Below are 22,647 nucleotides of genomic sequence, written 5' to 3'. Positions count from 1 at the left end.
GTATAAATATCTAAGTAGTTAGAATGCAGATGTTGAAGTCATCTAGTCATTGCCATTTCCACTCTTGTTTTTCTTTTCAGTAAATGATTTGTACTGCTGTGTTTCCCTCTTTTGGTGCCTAGTACCATGATGACTTATCTGGAGTTGTATTTTTTTTTTTTTTTTTTTAAAGATTTTATTTATTTGACAGAGATACAGCGAGAGAGGGAACACAAGCAGGGGGAGCGGAAGAGGGAGAAGCAGGCTTCCTGCTGAGCAGGGAGCCCGATGCGGGGCTCGATCCCAGGACCCCGGGATCACGACCTGAGCTGAAGGCAGATGCTTAACGACTGAGCCACCCAGGCGCCCTGGAGTTGTATTTTTAATAGTCTGATTCTTTGGGCGCCTGGGTGGCTCAGATGGTTAAGCGTCTGCCTTCGGCTCAGGTCATGATCTCAGGGTCCTGGGATCGAGTCCCGCATCAGGCTTCCTGCTCCTTGGGAGCCTGCTTCTCCCTCTGCCTCTCTCTCTCTGTCTCTGTCTCTCATGAATAAATAAAATCTTTAAAAAAAAAAAATAGTCTGATTCTTTGCAATTCTTAAAGTAAGTCAGAGAGACTACTCAACAGATCTAAAAGTGTCCATCCCAGAGCTGTGCAAGGAAATCGTGTATTTTACTCTTTAAACTTTTACTCAGAACCTTATGGGCTTTTAACACCTAGCTCTCAGCAAATCCACACTTCCATTCAATCTCCCACCCCACAAGCCGATTGGAAGCTTCACATTCAAAAGAGAGGGATAAAAGAGTTCATCAGAGGAAGAAATAATAGGAATTGGCAAGTAATAGGAAAATAAGGTAGATGGAATTGTCACTTGTATGGCAAATATATCTTTATTCATGTTGATGCTCTTGAGCCTCATGAGAAGAATAAAATTTATGTTCAGTATTCTCTTTTTAAGAAAGCAAAGATTGGGGGGGCGCCTGGGTGGCTCAGTCGGTTAAGCATCCGACTCTCTATCTCATTTCAGGTCTTGAGCTCAGGATTGTGTGTTCAAGCCCCATGTTGGGCTCCACACTGTGCATGGAGCCAGTTTAAAAAAAAAAAAAAAGAAAGAGATAAGAGGAAATATGTTCTTTTAAAAGTTTAGTTCCTAAAGAAATAGACCTTTTTAAAATTAACTCAGAGATGTGATTTGTTCTGCTAATGCCATATATATATATCTTGTGGGAGGTGCAGGGTGGGTAGGTCCCTAAATCAGTGTAAGTTAAATGTGCATAAACAAAGTGAAATTTTTACTTTTTCTTTTTTTTTTTTTAAAGATTTTATTTATTTTTGTGAGAGAGAAAGAGAGATCATGAGCACAAGAGGTGGGGGAAAGGCAGAGGGAGAAGCAGACTCCCCGCTGAGGAGGGAGCCAGATGTGGGACCCGATTCCAGGACTCTGGGATCATGAGCTGAGCCGAAGGCAGTTGCTTAACTAACTGAGCCACCCCAGCACCCTTTACTTTTATTTCATCAGTCTTTCCCATTTCTTCTGCCCTGCAAGACCATTTAAACTACAGTATTTCTTGTTGTACTTCTTTTGAGATCGTATCTCTAGTAGTAGTCCTAAGAATGGCACTGCTTAAAAAAAAAAAGTTCCAGAGAGTTGTGTTCAAAATAAATGGTCTTTTTCCTTTAATCTTACAGAGAACCTTCCGAGGCTCCAATCACTTTTGATGCAGATTCTTTTCTTAATTATTTTGACAAGATTTTAGGTAAGTTACAGTGTGATGTTTATTCTGATTCTGAAACTATAAGTAGCAAGGCTGTTGCTAGAGTACTAGAGCATTGGATCTCTTGGAAGTCAAAGTATTTGCTTTCTCTTAATGATTTTGACTTTCTTTCAACCACGAACTTCTGCCCAGTTGAATGATTTTGCAGAGGATGCTTAGCTCAGTGCCTAACATAGTAGCTGCTCATTGAGTATTTGTTGAATGAGTGAATGCTGTGTGGCTAGATATGGTTTTACCTTGGCTTCCATGTTACACTGTTTTTTCTCTTTTGACTTACTGTACTTAACCCTAATAATAAAAAGACAAATAGCCCAATTTAAAAAATCAACAAAGGATATAAACAGGCAATGCCTTGAAGAAGAAATACAGACAAATAAATATTTGAAAATACTTGTTTCTAGTAAATAAATACACAATACAAAGTAATAACTTATTTTTTTGCCCACCATATTGGCAAAGATTTAAAAGATTGACAATACCCAGTTTTCTCAAAGGGTTGAAGAAATGGGTACTGTCAAACTATGAGCATGGAAGTTTAAGTTGTCTTTCACAGGGTGGTTTGGAACTCTAGAAAGTTTATAACCTTTGACTTAGTAATTTCACTTCCAGGAATTTTCTCTATGAAAAGGACACATATGTGCTAAGATAGTGATTACAGCATTGTAGTAGCAAAAAATTGGAATGTCCTAAATGTCCATGGAGAAGGAAATGGCTAAATTATAGTACATTCATATTATGAAATATTGTGCAGTCTTAAGAAAGAATGAGATCCATCTACATGTTTTCACAAAGAAGGACTTCCAAGACCTAGAAATAAGTGGAAAAGCAAACCATGGTTCAGTGTGTGTGTGTGTGTGTGTGTGATATGTGTATGTGTGTAATACCCTTACTTTTTTTTTTTTTTTAAAGATTTTATTTATTTATTTGAGACAGAGAGAATGAGAGAGAGAGAGAGCACATGAGAGGGGGGAGGGTCAGAGGGAGAAGCAGGCTCCCTGCCGAGCAGGGAGCCCGATGCGGGACTCGATCCAGGGACTCCAGGATCATGACCTGAGCCGAAGGCAGTCGCTTAACCAACTGAGCCACCCAGGTGCCCTACCCTTACGTTTTTATACATACGTAAAGAACTGCATAAAGGCCTGGGTACCCACCAAACTGTGAAAAGATGCTTAACTCTGGGAAGAGAGTGAGATGTGAGACAATAATAACTCCATATGGCTTGAATATTTATATCAAAGTATATCCATGTATTCTGTAGCTTTTAAATTTTAAGTAAAAAATTTTAATTATTGAATTCATAGTAAAAAAAAAAAGCTGTATTTTTCAGATCAGCCTGTGTACTTTTCTGCAAATATCTGCCCGCAGTACCATTTTCTGGAAGGGATTTTTATTAAGTAATTTACCTCTGTATATTTGTCCTTTTCCGCAGATAATATTTAACTCTTTTGAGAGGTATAATCACTCAAGAAAAAATTACCATGTGGCTCTTTTTGTGTTGGCGTCTGTGTAGGTCCAAGTCCTCATGAATCAGACTCCGATGATCTGGATGAAGAAGACTTTGAATGTTTAGATAGTGATGATGACTTGGATCTTAAAACCCAAGAGACTGGGGAAGAAGCATCTGTAAGAGGAACTCTTAATAATCTCAAGTCATACATGGCCCAGATGGACCAGGAATTGGCACAGACCAGCATTGGCAAAAGTTTCACCACCCAGAAGCAAATGGTACGTGAGTGTTTAACCTCTTCCCCTATCTGAATATCTTAATATTATGAAGGAGAGCTAAAACTATATTTTATCTTAGTTTTTCTTTCTTTCCTTTTTTTGATGATGAATTTGATATTTTGATTTGAAATAAGAATTTAAGATTGCTAATGTTTCCCTAAGGATTATTAACTTTGTCCTCCTAAATATGTTTAATTATATTACTTATTCTATGTTATCCATTAGGATTTAACATTAAAAGTCATGCAGTGTGGTCAGACTAGTTTGTGGTTGCATTCTACTACTAACAGCTTACACAGACTTTAAAAACAGAAAGGATCTTAAATATCCAAATAATTTTCAAGTCTTAATAGTGTTTGTTCTGTGTTTCCTTAATTTAGGGCCAAATTAAGAATTCATCTTCCACTCATTTTTTTATCCTAGTTTTTATACCAGCAGTGTCTAACCTGGGCCTAAGAGACATTATGAAAGAGAGTGGACCCTGGAGCCTTGGGGATTAGGGTTTGAAATCCAGCTCAACCATCCGCTGTGAATATATATCTATTAACCAGTAATCCTTATGTTGTAGAATCAATATGAGAACTAAATGAGACAACAGTGAAATCCATAAGGCCCTTAATGAATGTTATTTACCTTGCTTTGATCATCTAAGCCACATTTAAACTATAATCACTTCCAGTATTGCCCAAACCTAATAGAAACCAAGAAACAATGTTAAATTTATCTAAAGCAGTGTTTCTAAAATATTAATATGTATATGAGCCATCTAAAGATCTAAGTAAAAGTGAAGTAAAAAAAAAAGTAAAATATAGAAAATAAAATGTGGATTCTGGTTAAGTTGGTCTGGGGTGAAGCCTGAGATTTTACATGTCTAACAGGCTCCCAAGCAGTGTTGGGATCAGCATGCTGCTGATTCATGCACTGCACTTTGAATAGCAAAGATACTAAGGCCTATAACTCAAGCTACAGTCTTTCAAATCCTTTCCCAATCTGTGAAACCAGAGAGGTTCAAGTAACAATTCAGAATCTTTGTGGTTGGACTCCACAGAGCCTCGGGGGGGCGGATAAAAAGGAAATTAGTTTCTTTCATTTAGAGAAAAAAATTAGATTCTCTCTTTTTAATGTTCATATTTGCGTATCTCTTTTAAAACTCTTAGGCAAGCTATAAATATGTCTCCTTAACTTTGGTTATCTCCCTTGGGCTATTTCAAAACGGGGAAGAAATCCAATTTATAGAAACTTTTCCTAGAAAGAAGTGTGTTAAAATCTCTGGAACCAAATTCTAATATTTGTTAAATTGTGAAGTTTATTAGACTTCATTTTTATTTTCTATCATTAAGGATAAGAAATTGCCTTTTTAATTTAGATTTCAGTTTTACATTATTGCTTAGTTTTTTTTGTAACTACCATCTAATCTAATGGCCTATTCCATGATTTTGTTTTCTCTCCATAAATAAGGGACCTCTATCCCAGACTACCAATAATAATTCAGATGAGGAAGATTCTGGTGCAGGAGGATCTGTTATGACACCAGTGGATATAGACCTGAACCTGGTTTCAAATATACTGGAATCCTATAGTTCCCAAGCTGGACTGGCAGGACCTGCGTCCAACCTTTTACAAAGCATGGGAGTACAGCTGCCTGATAACACTGATCACAGACCCACAAGTAAGCCAACGCAAGATTAGCCAGCACACCTAGCCTCTCTTTTTTTCTTCTTAAATAAATATTGAGTCTCACTGTGCTCATGTATAGTTTAGATGACTCATTTAGTAAAAATGTTTCTTCAGTACAAGTTTCACAGGCTAACTTCTCCTCTGTGAGCCCCAAATGTTGTCCACTCTGCATAAGTCTTTGTGATCTCAGCTGAGGTACATACAAGGTTTTGAAGTCAGCAGAAGAGAGAAAAATCAAGCCCCTGGACAGCCCCTGAGAGATTTACACACTCCGTGTTTAGAACATTAAGTTGATCTTTACTGAGGATTAAAGGAAGAGAAAGGAGGGTGATAGGCAAAAATGAGAAGTGAATGAGTTGCTTTTTTATTCCAGTTACCAGAAATGACCTTTAGCCAGGCTCACTCTGGTGACAAATACATTTGTTTTAATGTTTTACCTGTTTTTGCTCTTCTGCTTCACGGACTGGTGGGCTCTTTTTATCCTTACCACCTTCATCCCTCATTGCCACATGAATATTGTCCAGCCAGGTAGGCCCTGTACCAAAGTTCCTTTTATTTATCTGCCATTTTCAGTACCTCAGCCCTGCCCTCTTTTGCCTCAGCTTTCAGATATCCTTGGAGTTCTAAGAAGCAAAGCCCTCCTCCCACTCACTGCCAGGAAATAAAGTTCAGTGTCACAGCTCCTCTATTAGCCTCTCTCATTTTTCTTTTCCAAATCAACACATTAATCCAAAAGCAAACAGTTACTCCATGGTAAGTTTGAGAAACTTAACATGAATCCTGCACACTCCCCTTTCTATCAGTATTTTCAGATTGGGGATGTGTACACAGGTGCTCACAAACACACCCACAGAGAGAGAGAAAAGATTGGGAGATGGTAATACACATGGACCCTGAACTGTTTTCTTCTAACTGCAAGATATGAAGAAATCTCAGGACCTCCCTTTGGAGAGTGCTTTTCCCTTCTACATGCTGGGTTTAGTTCAGGTCAGGGCAAGCTGCCAACCTAACAGGACAATCAAGTCCCATCACATACTATCCCTCAACATTTCCTGATGAAGGCACTTTGATTTCCCCAAAGTCCTGATGATTTGCCGGCAATGGCAAAAGCAACGACCTTTTGGGATCAAAGGGAAATTCAGTACTTCATCTTGTCTAGTTCTAGAATCTAGTAGACTTTAATGTGTGAATAATCTTAGTGTCTCTAGCACTTGAGTCTTTTATCACAAATTAGTGCCTGAAATCATCTGAAGATACAACTCTTTCCCGGCCATTCCTATTTTCAAACAGACTTCTAACAATTTTTCTTCTGCACATCGCTTCAGTTTTTCCACACTTGGGACCTGGGCTTCAATGCTTATCATACAAATAGATTCCTTTTCTCCCTCCCTACTCCCTGCCCCAGATTCTTACTTTCTACTATTTCCTCACTTCATAAGACGGAAAAATACATCTGAACAAAGGTGTGGAAATTTATTTTATTTCCTCCAGATAAATTCTCCCTTATGACAAAGTATAGAATGACATACATGAATGATGAGCAATCCTAAATTTAGTTTATCCCATAAAACAAGAAATGGTTCACCCTCACTAATCCCTTAGCTGAAGTTACAACTTACAGTATGCAAATGGCAGTGACCATTTTATATTTAGGAAATCAGACATGGCAAAGTGATCATCTTTTCCTTGGGTCACAAGCTGAGCAAGTAACGGCAAAAGACTTAGCTCTCTTAAGCCCCACTGGGATGCAATTACCCCAGCAGAACATCACTGCATCTGATTTATTACAGGGTACTCTGAGGAAGACCTTGGCTCCCACTTTCTTCATCCCTTCAGATGACTTAAAGAAATAAGGCTTTTATTTAAATACCATGTACAAAATACCTGTACATGAATTTTTTAATGTTATATTGTGCCATTTTTCTTAATTCTATGAGGATGAAAGGTAACTCAGTAGTGGGTCGAGATTTGCTATGTATCTTCAATACTAAGATAAAATTAAAATTATACCAGGCATTTTTGCAGTTAGTGTAAACCCAGCGTTAATGAGATACATGCCAAAAGATGTTTGCTTCCAAGACCTCAGTGAAAATGGGTGCATGGGGGCCTATATCCAAACTAATGCTTCAAACTTCCCTCTGATTTTGACAATCGTCATTATCTGTTTGGCATTTTGATTGCCTATGAACAGGAACCTCCTTTCACTGCTATTAGAGGCATCCTGCTGTAGGGTCACCTCCTGCTCTGCCTTAGTATGAAGTTGGAGATGGCCTTTGGTCACCTCCCTTTTATCAACTGATCTCTTTTATGCCCCTCCAGGATACTGAGAAGGGATCTAGGTGGCTCAATCTGAGCTAAGCTGGCAGGGTAGAGCAGGGCGGCTTTCCACCCACTCCTTAATCAGTTGGTGGGCAATGGCTAACTTAGGGGGCAACCAGAATGTCCCATACTGTTGCTGAGTATATGGATTGTTTTTCCTCAGGGCTGTGGCTACCTCATCATGACTGAACCAGCCAGCTGCCTCTAGTTCTTTCAAGTTCACCTGGATCTAAAAGACATAAAGAAAAACAGAATGTAAGGTTAGGAGCTACAAAATTTAGAATACTCTGGCCACAGGTGAGAAAATGTTCCCAGAACTGAGCAGTATCTGGGATCTACAGGCTGGGAGATAATCAGTTTTAGATACTGTGCAGAAGCAAAAGAGGCATAATTAAAAGGTGAGAGTTAAATATATTTTTTTAAACAGTGTAAAAGAAAAAAGTGCCTTTTAAAAATCTTGGAAGCACAAATACTGAAATACTAAAGAGTGGTTAACAGTGAGGTGTAATATATAAATAATTCTTGATTAACTTTCAATTTAAAAAGAACATAAAATTACTCTTCTCTAAGGGATAAGGGATTATTAATGATTATCAAAGGCATAGTATCTTCTTTGCAATGCACATTGTATCTGCAGGAAGCTGAGACAGATGAGATATTATTAATTCTATGCAAACCAAAACACAATAGACTTTGGCAGGTAGGGACCACAATGCCATCTATCAGGATGCTGTAGAAGAGCAAGATGAGGCTGGATAAGACAACATCTAAATCCCTTTCAACCAGAAGTTCCTATGATTTTATATAATTGGTCCCCAACATCCTAACAGACTTGAACAATAAGACCAACCCTGAAATCAGTCCTTTAATTTGATATATTTATTGTGTGCCTACTCTGTATAAGATGCTCTGTTAAGTCCTGCTGAAAAATAAATTGTCACATGACTGAAATACATACAAAGAAGAATGGTAATTGTGCAGATGCTCTGAATTTTCATGGAGATTGCTTCCTTTATAAGACTGCAAACTCCTTAAGGGAACAAATCCTACGTTACACATCTTTGTATAACGTAGACAATGCTGGACTGGAAAGGTGCCTACTGACCATTGTGGGTGAAGCAAAGGAAATATCACAGCCTAAGGAAGCATCAGAACTTACCTCTGTCTGCCCTGGTTGCACAGTTGCATGACAAGCAATCATGAGTGAGCTATTAGGAAAGGGCCAGTGCTGGGATGCAGAGTACTGCAGTCTTTCCACCTCCAATCCCACCTCTTCTGCAACTTCTCTCCTGACAGCCTCTTCCAGACTTTCACCTATAAGCACTCAGATTAATTCAGGACAGCAGCAGGAAGGGTGATACAGATGCCCATTTGTGAAAGGAGCCCCAAACTGGCTCCAAAGTCTCAATTAAGTATTCTTGGGAGAGCCCTAAATCCCTGAGTCTCTACAGCAACAGGACTCAAGTCTGGAGTTGGGTGCTGAACTACAATACTTATACTAGTTACTTAATTAGTGAGAATGCAAAAGAAGAGTGACAGGCTACTGCTGTTCTCAGCTTTAATAAAATTCTAATGCCATGTTTGACCTTTTGCAAATTTTACCCCAATGGACTGAGAAAAAAACCTGTAAATATCTATTGAATTCTAATTAATACAATGCACACTGAAATATTTAGGGAGAAGTGTACTGATGTCTGCAAACTATGTATCAAAGAATAAAATGGATTGGTGGATGGATAGAATGGGTAGATATGTGATAAAGGAAATGAAGAAAACAATTGTAGGATCTAGGTGGTAAGTGTATGGGTGAGTATTAACTGTATAATTTTTTCAGGTATGCCATATGTTTGAAAACTTGCCTAATATTGGAAAATTATAATGCCAGAAGGCTATTTTCTTGACTTGACAGGGAACAGTGTGCTTGAGACTCCAAGCATAAAAGCAACAAGACAAAGAAATACCTACTGTTGTTAAACTTTTGTGTCCTCCAGTCATCTGTACATTCCCTAAACTTCTTACCTATATCACAAAAACCTGCCAAGGCAGAATACATTCCCTTGGGAAAGGAACTCTGGCGGGCAAGCAGGCATCGAGTCCCGTCTGACACCAGAGTAATCACCACAGGAGCCATCTAGGAAAAGGGGATGGAAGACTTAGACATTAGGGTTTGGGGCCTGTTAATGGATGAAGGAATGGATAACTAAGGAAAGCCTTTTAACTGTACAGGCTTCTGTCCCCAGGACAGGCTAGCACAGTCTTCTTGGATTACTGTCCTTTTAAAGTAGTGCTTACCTGTGGATAATAGATAATCTTATTGGAAGGGCACACACGCTTGCTGCCAGCCATATTCTTCTTGGTGGGCTGCCCGCTTCTGCTACAGAACTGATGAGCATCATGCCAACGGAGAAGAGCCTGAGCCTAGGAATACAAAGATAGGCTGATTTCATTTGGAGAGAATGTGAAGCTCATCTATAATAGTGCTGGCCTAGTATTTAGAGCAACTCAAAGGGAAATGCCAATCCCTTTCCAGCTCACCTACTTTAAATGGTTATTAACTGTTTGAACTTTAAAATAAGGAAACTATCTGGAAATACTCCTCTAGCATCTGAAATATGAATAAGAGAAAGTATTATCATTCATTTAAAATACATATATAAACTATTATAATGAATGGCCCATGTACTTAGGACCCAACTTAAAAATAAGATATTTCCAATGTAGTGTAACGCCCCAACAGGTATTCCTCCCCAATAAAGATGGAATTTTTTTGCAAATAAAAATGTTTAGAGATGTCTTTTTAAGTAAAATGAACAACCAAAAGCACTTTAACAAGTGAAGTCTAAAGCTGTGAGGACAAGTCATTAAAGCAATACAAAGTAATTTTTCATAGGAGTAACATAATGATATGTTATGCTATGGGTCATTAAAAATATCAGGAGGCTGATAGATCTGCATTTCTTTAGGAGAAAATGGTCCTGCCAATAATAAGGGCAAAAGAAAGAAGAATAAGCAATCTCCCTACAGCAACTTGTCCTTCTGCCAAGGTTTGTAGGAAGGACTGTGATTTATTCAAGAAGAAACCAAATGTCATTCTAGCCTTGTGCATGCATGCATGTATTCACCCATAAACATTGCTTTACCAAATTTCCTACAGAACTAAGAAGTCAGAACCTACCGTGGTCAGCAAGGAGGCATCCTTTGTATTCAGCTGAAAGAGAGCCTTCCTCAGCTCAGTGAAAGAGCCCTTAAGCTCTGTCTCCATTTCTGGTTTCTCTAAGGAAGCTAGAAAATGAGAACAGAGGATAAAATGAAACAAACACCAAACTTTGCCTTGGGGCCCCTCTCAAGTATGCCTATTAAAGCAGTGTTTCCCAAACTCGCCTGATAATACTTTATTAGGGAAAATAAAAAATATACAGGTTCTCAAGCCCCTACCTGGAGATTCTGAACAGCAGGTGAGTAAGGCCCCGAAATCTTTATTTTTAAACAAGCACTGGGTGATTTCTTATATTCAGGCAAATTTGCAAAACATCAGAGCATAGTATTTCTCAAGATCCTCTTCAGAGTAATAAGAATATTTGCACTAACCACACACTCTCCCTGGAAAAGAGGTAAAATGGCACCTCTAAGCTCCTATCTGCACTGCATTCCAGCATCATTACATTTACAACCAGACCTGGAAGGAGAGAAGGAAAGCCTAGTAGGAACCATGAACCTTATACCAAACTGGTTCCCAAATGCAGGTCTGAAGACCCTGAGCATGGTAACATGTTTAGTCACCTGAGATAAGAATGATGTCATGAATTTTAAAACATTTAAGAAATATAAAATGTATTAAGGTACAGAGAATAAAACAAACATCTGTGTACGTACCACCAAGCTTAGAAAGTATTAAAATATTCTTTATCTTTTAAATGATGATGACAGTAGATGGGTAGTATTTTTTTGGTCCTAACTTAAAAACAAAACAAAACAAGGTTGATAACCTTTGGTATTCACAAAATTTTTTTTGAAATTTTGCTATTACATGAAATCCCTAAGTCTGAGCACCACTGGGAAGTACCCATTAGAAATAATGTTCTATACCATTTATGGAAGAGGAGCTGTTTAGACCTAGATCCAGAGCAAACCATGCTTCATGCTGTTCAGAGCATCCAATCAGCACAGAGTCTTCTATTCTTTGTATGTCCTGTCCAAACTTTGCCAGGAGCCTTTCCAACTCTAAGAAACAGAAAAGGAGAAGGGAAGAAAACAAAGGTTTTTCATTAAATCACCACAGTCTTATTAACCTAGGAAATCATCTACTTCAGCTTGAAGTAGGTATACCTGCTTCTAGCCACTGCCCTGCAGCTAATTAGCTATGTGATCTTGGTCTAATCAGCCTCTCTAGGCCTCCATCTTCCCATTCTGAAGTGTTTAGACTAAAGAAGGAATTCTTGCTGTGTACCACTGTATTCTGTGATTGTATCATGAAAGGAGAATATCCCCTAGTTCAAAAGATACAGTTAATGTATTATGGTGCTGGAAAAAAAAAAAAGTGTATGCTTAAAATGCTAGAGACCAAATCAGTTACATACAATGTAGTCTCCAGATTATGCTGGGTGTCTGGTCTAGGGTAGACTATTCATCCAAGATCCCAGTCTGTATAAGACAAGTGCTGTATAGGGAGAAAATCTGTCCTCCTGTGTGTGAAGGACATATTTATTTGTTCATAATACAACATAACATTGCCTTCTGATGGCATCCTGATATTCTTTTGCACTGCTAGAAACTACCTATCCAAGTACTCAACCTCTGACCCATGGAGGAAATTCACTGGCTTTGTATTTAGAAGTAAGTCAGTGTATAGTGACATCATATAAAACTGAAAGTTAGTACCTTGAATGCTTAGATATGTCTATTTACATACCCTTAAAGAGTTCTTAAAACATTAATTTTAATTCACTTTTAAGTTTTGACCCTTCTAGAAGAAATGAAGTCATGATGCAAATCTCAACAGTAGAAGAGTATGCAATTCCACAGGGCTGGAAATCACTGGTTTAAGCAGGGTTTGGCAAAATATTTTAGGCTTTGTGAGCCACGTGGCTCTCTGTCACAACCACTCTGCTCTGCCACTGTAGTGCGAAAACAGCCATAGACAATATGTAAATGAATGAGCGTGGCTGTGTTCCAGTATTTACAGAACAAGCAGTGGGTTCCAATTTGGACAGCAGTTTCACTGACCCCTAGTTTAAGGCAATAGTGGTTCATACCACTACTAAATAATACTTGGGCAACTCAGGTTTATACACTAAATAATTAACTGGTAGAAATAGTTTGAAAAACCTGGACTCTAAAATTGAAGGATCCTTCTCAGGGATTTGATATGGATGAAATTCATTCATGGCCGCAGGCTGGTCCTCTTTGGGCTTACCTAGTAGGCTCTGCCTGGGGGCCTGGTATTGGTGTCCCGATTTCTGAAGCAAAGGAGCCAGGCTATGAAAGAGATAAAATGCTCCTGTCTGCTGGGCTTTTTTACATGCATCATCATCTTCCTTCAGTTCAAATAAATACCTGTATTTTGGAAATAAAGCATTATTAAAACCACACTTAGTTACTTGTACAGCATTCATCTTTCAGAATTTGGTCCTTGCATCCCTCTCCTATCACAGTTATTTCCTTTTATTTATATCCTAAACTGCTCTTTCCCCTGAAAGACTAGGATCTCCTTTAGGGCAGGGTTAGCCTTAGTTCTGTATCTCTAGTAATTAGCATATTGAATGGCTCGATTCAATAAATATTTATTGAATTGAACTCCAAGGGTAATAAATATTTACTGAATTGAACCTCAAGGTACTTTGCCAATATTACACTATGAGGCAAGAATTTACATGCAGTGGAGTGAAAGGAAAACAAGTACAGTGAGGAAACATCAACCACAGAATACCGAGGAATGGGAGCAGACTTTATTATTGTAGACAGAGAGCCAACACCATACCTTAACTCTCTTTCAATCTAGGGAGATAAAGAGCTGTTATCTTCAGTGCATTCGTGCTTCCAACACCTAGTCCTCGAAGTGGACACCATTAGCTCCTTATCTCTACCAGAGACCACTGATGGGAAAGTGAAACCTATACTTGACCTACGCTTATTTAATAAGTGTAATATCTTCAATAGCCAAAATACAAATGTGGAAAAAGACAACATCCTATCATTAGTTTCTCTAGAAGAAATAGTACTGGATCCAGATCTAGGCTTTTCAATCACCTTCATTAAAGATTACCTAAGTTTATCCCTTCAAGAGCCTTGGAAATTGGGTCAGGGTCCACATGATTCAGGGGGTACTGAATGTAGATTCTCCTTCTGAAGCCTTAGGGATAACCATTTTTGCCTATTAAAAGCCCTAAACAGACTCAGATTTATGGCAGATTTTGTCATGAGGTAGGCAACACAGTTTATGGATATTTCCTGTAGGATCTGGGAGCTTTTGTAACACTAAGAGAGTTGGTTCAACATAAAACTACAAAGCAAAATGATAAATGTGCCCCACTGGCATCTTTAGGAACCTATTTTTGACTATATGATAAAAGGGGTTACAATGAGCTCTTCATAAACACAAGACCAAAGAAACCTGAGATTTTAATACTCATGGTATTTTTAAACTTATTATAAGTGACTCACTTCCTGGGGCAAAGACTTAATTCATGTCAAAGGAGAGACATGTGCCACTCAGAAGTTACCAAATATAAACAATAGAACAAACACCGCTGCCTTCCTAAAAGAACAGTAAGAGTGGTACAACCTGTGCTTTGCCCTAATGACCCTAAAAAGCACAACACCTACATAAACACCCAGGTCTTAAATCTGGGGCCGAACTGGAACTGGAACTGAGATCCAAAAAATTCCTTACATTTTCCTTCTCGATCAGGAACACTAATTTGAAAAATTAATTTTCCCCCTTTAATTATAATAGCATGGAAACAACACTAAGATTATCAGACATAAACTTATTTTCCTATTTATAAAAATAAAAAGTCATCCCATAAAAGTCAGAAAATACAGTTAGCAATTTGTTCAAAAAAGGGAAATCAAGAATCTCACCATTCAGAGATTATCACTGTTTACACCTGGGAATTCTTCAAACTATTTATTGGTATCTGTATATAGATAGGTATATTAAGAATCATACCTATTAAGTTGTAGCCTTTTTTTCTTTAACATTCTTTTCATGCCATGTTCTTTATTGATAGAATTTCATTCTCTCATGACTTTTTACTCATTTTAAAATCACTTTAACAGGTGCGCCTGGGTGGCTCAGATGGTTAAGCGTCTGCCTTCAACTCAGGGCATGATCTCAGGGTCCTGGGATCGAGCCCCATATCAGGCTCCTGGCTCAGCGAGGAGTCTGCTTCTCCCTCTCCCTCCGCCTCTCTCCCTTGCTCATATTCCCCCTCTCTCTCTCTTTGTCACATGAATTAAAAAAAAATTTTTTTTAATCACTTTAACAGTCATTTTTAGACCATTCAATAATTGTTCAATAATTCAGTTATTGTTCTCAGAGTCTCAGCCTGAGCACTGCAAATAACCTACAATAATTTAAGTACTGCAATTTTCTTTTCTCACTCTCGTTCATGTAATATTGTATGCTTACGTGCCTTTAAATTCTGGACTGGGCACTCATGTTCGGCAGAGCTTTTCATTTAGGAAGCCCTGGTTATGAGTGTTATCTCTTCAGAGGAGTTTTACCTTGCTTCTGTAAGGTGCCCAGGGGTCTTATAAGTCTACGACTACTACTTATATTCTTTTCTTAGGTTGGGGTTTGGGGACCATAACACAGATGGTGCAAGTTTAAACCCCAAAACTATGAGAACAGGCTAGTGATTTCAAATTCACAGATTTCAAATTTGCCCAGGCTGTGACAAAGAAGTCCTTTACCATCTTCCTGTACTGGTGTAGGGTTTTTTTTTCTCCTGGTCTACCTTTAACTGGTAGTTTAGTTCTTTCTTAGAGGTGAGAGGTGAGGGAATTAGAATTATCCACCTTTTTTTCAGGAAACTTCATAAACTATTATTATTCAGTATAGTTTTTAATTCCATCATAGGGGTATACCATCATTAATTTCTCCCTTCTTGTTCATTCATCCATTCAACAATCCTTCAGTGCCTACTATGCGCCGGATATTGTTTTATGCACGAGGGGTACCATACTGGGAAAGACAAAGTTCTTATCTTAATAGAACTTAATATTTAAGTATGTCAGACATTTTAGGTAATATTGGAAATTTATTTATAATTTTTCCAATTATAAATAATTTGCAATGACTACCCTTATATGTAAATCTTAATCATGTATCCTTAATCCTCAATGTAGGATTTTGAGATATTTATATTTTATAATTTAATGGGCCAAAGAGAGAATAATCAGAGCTCAGGTTGGTCACAACTCACCGGGTCTTAGTGACATAAGTTGACAGCAGCCTAAAGTACCAAAAAGACTTTCTCCTGCAACCAATTCCACAATACAGGGACATTGTCAGGTCCTTAGAGAAAAGAGGAGTTAAAAAAAAAAAAGTCATAGTATGCAATTTAAAGTAATGAATCACCAAGAGGTGATATACTTTACGCCAGGATAGGATTACTTTTTAATATTAAGGAAAGAAACTGAATAGGAGTCAGATGATCTGGCTTCTAAATTGCATTTGTGCCACTAACTAGCTGTGGGATTTCAACTTTTTAGTACCTCTTTTCTAATCTACAAAATTGCAACCTGTTCTGCCTACCTAATAGGTTATTGTGAGACTCTATTATCTACAAAAAAATATGTTCCTCCTTCCATATTGTAGAATTGTTGCTAGAAGTTAGCTGCTAAGCCACAATTTACATTTCTCTTCTTATATCTAAGCAGTGACAAAAGTAGTTCTTAACAATGGAATGTGAGTGGAAGTGATGTATATCTCTTCCAGGCTGAAGCAGCTAAGAAGTGGGTATGCCTAGGGTGTGCCCAGGTGGCTCAGTTGGTTGAGCATCCGACTCTTGGTTTCATCTCAGGTCCTGATCTCAGAGTGATAGGATCAAGCCCCGCACTGGGCTCCACCATCGGCTTGGAGTCTGCTTGAGATTCTCTCTCTCCCTCTCTCTCTGCCCTTCCCCCCATTCGCATGTGTGCACACTCTCTCTCTCTCTCAAATAAATAAATCTTTTTAAAAAAATTTTATTTATTTATTTGAGAGAGAGAATGAGATAGAGCATGAGAGGGTCAGAGGGAGAAGCAGACTCCCCGCTGAGCAGGGAGCCCAATGCAGGACTGGATCCCGGGACTCCAGGATCATGACCTGAGCCGAAGGCAGTTGCTTAACCAACTGAGCCACCCAGGCGCCCCTAAATAAATAAATCTTTAAATAATTAAAAAATAAGGGGTGCCTGGGTGGCTCAGTTGTTAAGCGTCTGCCTTTGGCTCAGGTCATGGTCCCCGGGTCCTGAGATCGAGCCCCTCATTGGGCTCCCTGCTCAGTGGAAGGCCTGCTTCTCCCTCTCCCACTCCCCCTGCTTGTGTTCCCTCTCTTGCTGTGTCTCTCTCTGTCAAATAAATTAAAAAAAAAATCTTTAAAAAAATTTTTTAAATAAAAAAAAGAAGTGGGTATGCCTTCATCCTCTTTCCTCCTTCTGCTTGGAAGACTCTGGAATGCAGAGTCATTAGATGGAGAAGCCTGGATCCTTGAATCACAGCATGGAGAAAAGCCACCTGCCAACCAAAGGACCCCCCCCAACACACACTTTGGACGATTTATGAGTGAGAAATAAACTTCTACCATATTAAGCAACTGAACTTTTGAAGTTTGTTCCAGCAGCTAGCATTGCTCTAAGACCAGGTAAGACTGGGAATGTCTCCAGAGTAATGGAGAATATATGAAAGCCAAAGTCCCTCTGAGAATGAAGTAAGAGGAATCCTATAGATAAGAAAAATACAAAAATCATGGCCATTAAGAAAATATTTCAAAAGGCAGCTATGCAAATCTATATGAATCTAAGATATTTTCTATTTTGTGTATTCCATTGTGAGAGAAAAAAAATTCTGTATCTTACGAATCCATTCTGTAGGTAATTCCTTTTAAATTGTATATCAATAAGTATTTTATTCCCCATGAAAAGTACATTTCACACTGGCAATAAAAGTCAAGAAGTTGCACTGAAATGAGAAAATCAGTACAGTTAAATAACCAAAGCAAGCTTTGATACTAAACAAATCACTGAGGAACATCTAAAGTTTAGGCTTACTTCTTGGTTGCATAATTATGAATCACTGATGACTAATCCTTGGACAGTTTTGGCTACAATCTATGTCCTAGCCAAGGGTAAAATATATTTAGCAAAGACATTCAACAAAAAGTGTTTATTGAAAACTGACTTTATGCAAGGTCCTTTAAGGAACACAGAAATGTACTGATGAGGGGCGCCTGGGTGGCTCAGATGGTTAAGCGTCTGCCTTCGGCTCAGGTCATGATCCCAGGGTTCTGGGATCGAGTCCCGCATCGGGCTCCCTGCTAGGCAGGGAGCCTGCTTCTCCCTCTGCCTCTGCCTCTCTCTCTCTCTCTCTCTGACTTTCATGAATAAATAAATAAAACATTAAAAAAAAAAAAAAAAGAAATGTACTGATGAAAAACCTACGGTCAAGGGACTCTAGTAGGAGAGAGAAAACAAACATAGCTTTCCCAGAAGGGAACATGTGATATGTGGGTACAACGCACTCTAGGAGAGTATTAAAAGACTTGTGTGATATATTGGAAGAAATATATTTCTTGTATATGGGTATGTCATATGTATATGTCTCATGTACAAACTCTGAGAATGCAAATTGGTACAATATTTTTGGGTGGCAATTTCGGAATATCTATTGAAATGTTAAATAAACATCCCTTTCACCTAGCAATTCCATTTCTATGAATTTATCCTAAGAAGGAAAGGATATGTATAGGAATGTTAACTGAAAGGTATGATAAAGGGAAATAATATACAGCTCTTAAAAATAAATAGAAGAGGGGCACCTGGGTGGTTCAGTCAGTTAAGCATCTGACTCTTGGTTTTGGCTCAAGTCATGGTCTCAGGGTCCTGGGATCGAGCCCCACATTGGGCTCTGCACTCATCAAGGAGTCTGCTTGTGATTCTCTCTTTCCCTCTCTCTCGGCCCCTCCCCCCCCACTCTCTCTCTCAAATAAATAAAATCTTTAAATAAATACAAGATAACAGTGGAAACATTCACATATAGTAACAGGGAAAGATATTCACAATATATGTTTAAGTAAGAAAAGCAAGTAATATTTGGTTGGTTTACCGTGATCTAATTAATTTATAAAGGAAAGTACATAGGAGAGCCTGGGTGGCTTAGTGGGTTAAGCATCCGACTCTTCATTTCAGCTCAGGTCATGATCTCAGGGTTGTGGGATCGAGTCCTGCATCGGTCTCTGTACTAGGCGTGGAGCCTGCTTAAGATTCTCTCTCTCCCTCTCCCTCTGTCCCTGCCTGCCCCCACTTCTCTCCCTCTCTAAAAAAAAGAAAAGAAGGGCGCCTGGGTGGCTCAGTTGGTTAAACGACTGCCTTCAGCTCAGGTCATGATCCTGGAGTCCCAGGATGGAGTCCCACATTGGGCTCCCCGCTCAGTGGGGAGTCTGCTTCTCCCTCTGACCCTCTCCCCTCTCATGCTCTCTCTCATTCTCTCTCTCTCAAATAAATAAATAAAATCTTTAAAAAAATTTTTAAAAAAATAAAAAAAAGAAAAGAAAAAGAAAAGGACATATACATATCAGTAAACATAAATTAGATATGTATCTATTTGTATTTTTAAAGTGACTAGAAGTACACATAACATATCATCAACAGGAGTACCTCAGCACATTCCCAGGGAGCCAAAAGGAATTCTTTTGGTGAGTTCCTTGAATCCTGAGAGCCAAGAGCTGTTTGGTTGAGCTATAAGTACCAACTAATCTGTGTGGCCCACTGTACTTGGCTGCCTGATGCTTTGCCTAGTTTCTGTTACAAAATTAACCTTAGCCAGTTGTGGATTATCATGGTCTGCTGACTCTTGGGATGGTCACAGAGCTTATAAAAAACAAAGTCAAGTTCTTAATGTAACTTTGAAAAAATACTAACAATCAAAAGGAAAACCAGACTTATTTCAACTGAGAACTACACCTTCACTGGTACAGTCATAAACCTAGTAGATAAAAATTAAGTCTAATTCCTTTTCTAAATGGTCCCTTGTATATTTTTTATACACATATAAAAACAGTATAGAGATTATTGAAAAGTCAAAGAAGAGAAAACGATTTCCTTAAAAATCTGCTTTAACTATATTTTTCTCTTTTAAATAGATTGTTAAAATTATAAAATTAACATAATTACATTACAGGACATCTAGAAAAGAGAATTATGAGGGTGTCCATAATATGGCCACATAAATATAACTTACGTATTTTCTAATCTTTTTACACATACAACTTCTACATATTTGTAATCAGAGGACACATTTTTGTCAACTTGCTTTCCCATGAAACACATCACAAGCAGTTTTCCATGTTTTTGTATAAGCTATATAATTTTTTTTAGCTGCAAAATACTACATTCAGGTAGACTCATCCTTATTTTGCTAAACATTCCCCTGATTTTAGACATTTAGGTTGCTCTGATTTTAAATTACCAGAAATAAGATACCACTAAATACCTGTGTGCTGATATTTTTGGGTTAAGTTTCCCAAAGTAGAATTACTGGGATAAAATTTAGTTTAAAATCATATGGCTCCTTCTACACATTGCCACACTTACAAGATTCAGTAGTGTCTGGTTTAAAAAAAAAAACTTTCATTTTATATTTTTTTTATAACTACCAAGATTGAAAGTGTTTTGAGATTTAATAGTTCTAGTTCCCCTTTTGCAAACTGTTTGATGTCCTGTGCTCATTTATTTACTGTGGTTTTGACTATTCTAGATTTTAGAATATTATAGTACATTTCCAGCATTTTCCATAATATGATCATAGAAACACATTATAGGAACCAACTGCTATATGTGTTGCTTTTGTGTACCTCAGTACAAAAAAAAAAGGTCTTTTAACAATGAGGATATGTGAAATTACTTTTAGAATGAAAATATAATTTCTTATAACTCCATTACTATTTAGAAATCTAATGCAGGGAAAATTTACTTATTTCTAAATAGTTTGTGATTTTTTACTCTTTTAGGGGTCTTCAGTGCGATATTTTATTCAAAGTGTATTGGCTCAAGGGCTTACCTTTAGTAAACATGCTGCAAAACAACTGGTAAACCTGCCATGATACTCACATCCACATTACAAACAGAATTGTTTTTGTTTGGATTGGCAAGTATTATGGTATTTTATTCCTGATGGCATTCTGGGGATAAAAGTTCACTATTCACGAAATAAGTTTTGGAAGAAAATACTAGCACTGTTATTTTACGTTAGATGACAAGCCCAGGACTGCCTTCTGTTTTATTTACAGTGTCTGTGCGTATCTCCAAACCGAGGAAGGAACAGGCAAGTAAGCACTGAAGAGACTCCGGACTTTTATTCTGGGCTCTCCCACTGACTGAATTTGTGATCTATAGCTGTCACCTAACTCGTAGGAGCTTGGTTTCTGTCTCACTTCTCACAGGGGAAGGAAGGAGAGAAAATGGATCTAAAGTGTATTACAACCATGTCAGGTTTTCACATACCCAATTCTCAGATCTGTTAGACTGTACAATCCTCAAGGGTTGGGATTGTATCTTCCCCTATCTATAGCACCTAGCATTGTCTCTATCACAATGTAAAACACAATATAGATAGGTGAATGAATGAATGAATGAATGAATTTATCCCATTTTACAAGTGAGGAAGATAAAGCTTTAACTAATCTGAAATCACAATTTAGATAGCAGCAGTTTCAAACCCAGGGCTATCTGGCTCCAAAACTCACGTGTTGATGAGAAATACATGGGAAAGCATTTTTCAACATTCATTTACGATTACGTATTTTAAAAGTACAAAGACTGATAGAGATGAAAGATAATATTATTTTTACCAAAAACTATTCAATGAAGAGGCAAGGCTGTTAAGATTAACAATTTCTCTCAAGCCCCTGTAATAAGTAATTCCCACATTTCTCATCCTGTTCATTTTAACAGAAGAAAGATTACTTTGTAAAATACTACAGCATGAAGAAAAGGCCCATCTCGAATCTCTGTGGTTATTTCTACCAAGAAGGTTGGTAGTGTTTGAGAGAGCCCTTTTCAGTTCTGTCTATTCATTACTGTGGACCTCAATGGAATGAGGAAATAGGCAAAACTGAGGAGCCACAGAATACAGATTTCAAGGTCTCACTAAGTAGCTTTATGGTTTGCTTTCTAAAAAATGTTTCCTCCCTCAATTCAAAAATAATGCAGGCACAACGCAAAAAAGTAGGCAAATTCTATTTTTAAATGACTCTCCAAGAAAGTTCCAGAAAAATATTAGCTTTAGTTAAAAGGATAGTTCCTTAAGTTATGATGCAAAACTGTGGCCATTCCCTGGTTTGTGCAAGAAGGAAAAGACTAAGCTAAAATCACAAAATGCTGTGACCAAGAGCTTTTTTCAAGTTTTGACTATGCCTTCCCATAAAATCCCTCCTGGGCTTAGAACCTCAACAGTTTTCTATTCCGCTGTACTCACTCTGAATTCTGTTGGGGGAGGGTGCCTTCCTAGGCCTCAAAAATCAGCAGAAACCAGGGAACTCCTAACGTTCCTGGGAAGTAGGGCTTCCCTTTCCTAGAGGGACCATTGCGGCCTCTGCCACACTTCCCAGAATCCCCTAGAGATGCACTCTGGGAAATGTAGTTCTGGTTTCATGCTGGCTGTTAAGTCCTCCAAAGTTAACCATGGTTGTAAGCATGCTTTTGCCACACTTCCCAGAATTCACCTAGAGATGCACTCTGGGAATTGTGGTTTAATCCAGAGGCATGCTGCTATCCGCTCCAACAGCAAAGTTAACCGTGAGTGTCAAAAAGCATGATCTAAGATCTTCTAAATCCATTACCAGAAAAACTACCGACCTTGTCTCTGAAGAAGCAGTAGATTCACTTTTGAATAACAAAAAGGTAGTCATTAAACCCATCCTAGTACACAGAAGGCATATTTTGTGGGGGAGGAAAAGAGTGTTGGGGCAGG

At 38.2% G+C, this 22,647-nt stretch overlaps 2 protein-coding genes across 7 annotated transcripts in view; one reads left to right on the top strand and one right to left on the bottom strand.

Annotated features, from left to right (window-relative positions):
* Positions 1-17,956, top strand: part of ECD (ecdysoneless cell cycle regulator) — a 43,055-nt gene extending 25,099 nt beyond the window's left edge. The window contains exons 12-15 of one of the 3 annotated variants that reach the window (XM_035021412.1): positions 1,670-1,737; positions 3,266-3,480; positions 4,939-5,149; positions 17,129-17,956. In XM_035021412.1, the coding sequence (XP_034877303.1) occupies positions 1,670-1,737; positions 3,266-3,480; positions 4,939-5,149; positions 17,129-17,151 (517 nt within the window). In that variant the 3' untranslated portion in view covers positions 17,152-17,956. Of the gene's footprint in view, positions 1-1,669; positions 1,738-3,265; positions 3,481-4,938; positions 8,441-17,128 lie in introns of those variants that run through there. The other 2 variants (XM_035021410.1, XM_035021407.1) reach the window with 2 other exon arrangements.
* NUDT13 (nudix hydrolase 13) lies at positions 6,622-22,252 on the bottom strand. 4 transcript variants are annotated; one of them, XM_035021478.1, is made up of 9 exons: positions 22,153-22,252; positions 15,903-15,994; positions 12,890-13,029; positions 11,563-11,697; positions 10,652-10,758; positions 9,769-9,894; positions 9,496-9,607; positions 8,636-8,790; positions 6,622-7,705 (listed from the first exon to the last, which is right to left on the bottom strand). In XM_035021478.1, exons 2-9 carry the CDS (start codon positions 15,983-15,985, stop codon positions 7,502-7,504), a joined length of 1,062 nt encoding a protein of 353 aa, XP_034877369.1. In that variant the 5' UTR covers positions 15,986-15,994; positions 22,153-22,252; the 3' UTR covers positions 6,622-7,501. The 4 variants fall into 4 exon arrangements, with proteins under 4 accessions (XP_034877369.1, XP_034877366.1, XP_034877371.1 ...); XM_035021475.1 differs by lacking the exon at positions 22,153-22,252 and having other exon boundaries at positions 15,903-16,517; XM_035021480.1 differs by lacking the exons at positions 12,890-13,029; positions 15,903-15,994; positions 22,153-22,252 and adding an exon at positions 10,912-11,076 and having other exon boundaries at positions 11,563-11,651.
* Between the last annotated feature and the right edge of the window lie 395 nt (positions 22,253-22,647).

The sequence above is a fragment of the Mirounga leonina genome, unplaced genomic scaffold (assembly GCF_011800145.1).
Source record: "Mirounga leonina isolate KUSES-001 unplaced genomic scaffold, KU_Mleo_1.0 Mir_114, whole genome shotgun sequence".
Classification (NCBI taxonomy): domain Eukaryota; kingdom Metazoa; phylum Chordata; class Mammalia; order Carnivora; family Phocidae; genus Mirounga; species Mirounga leonina.
The sequence above is the reverse complement of the archived record's forward strand: the minus strand, read 5'-3'. Positions and strand labels throughout refer to the sequence as shown.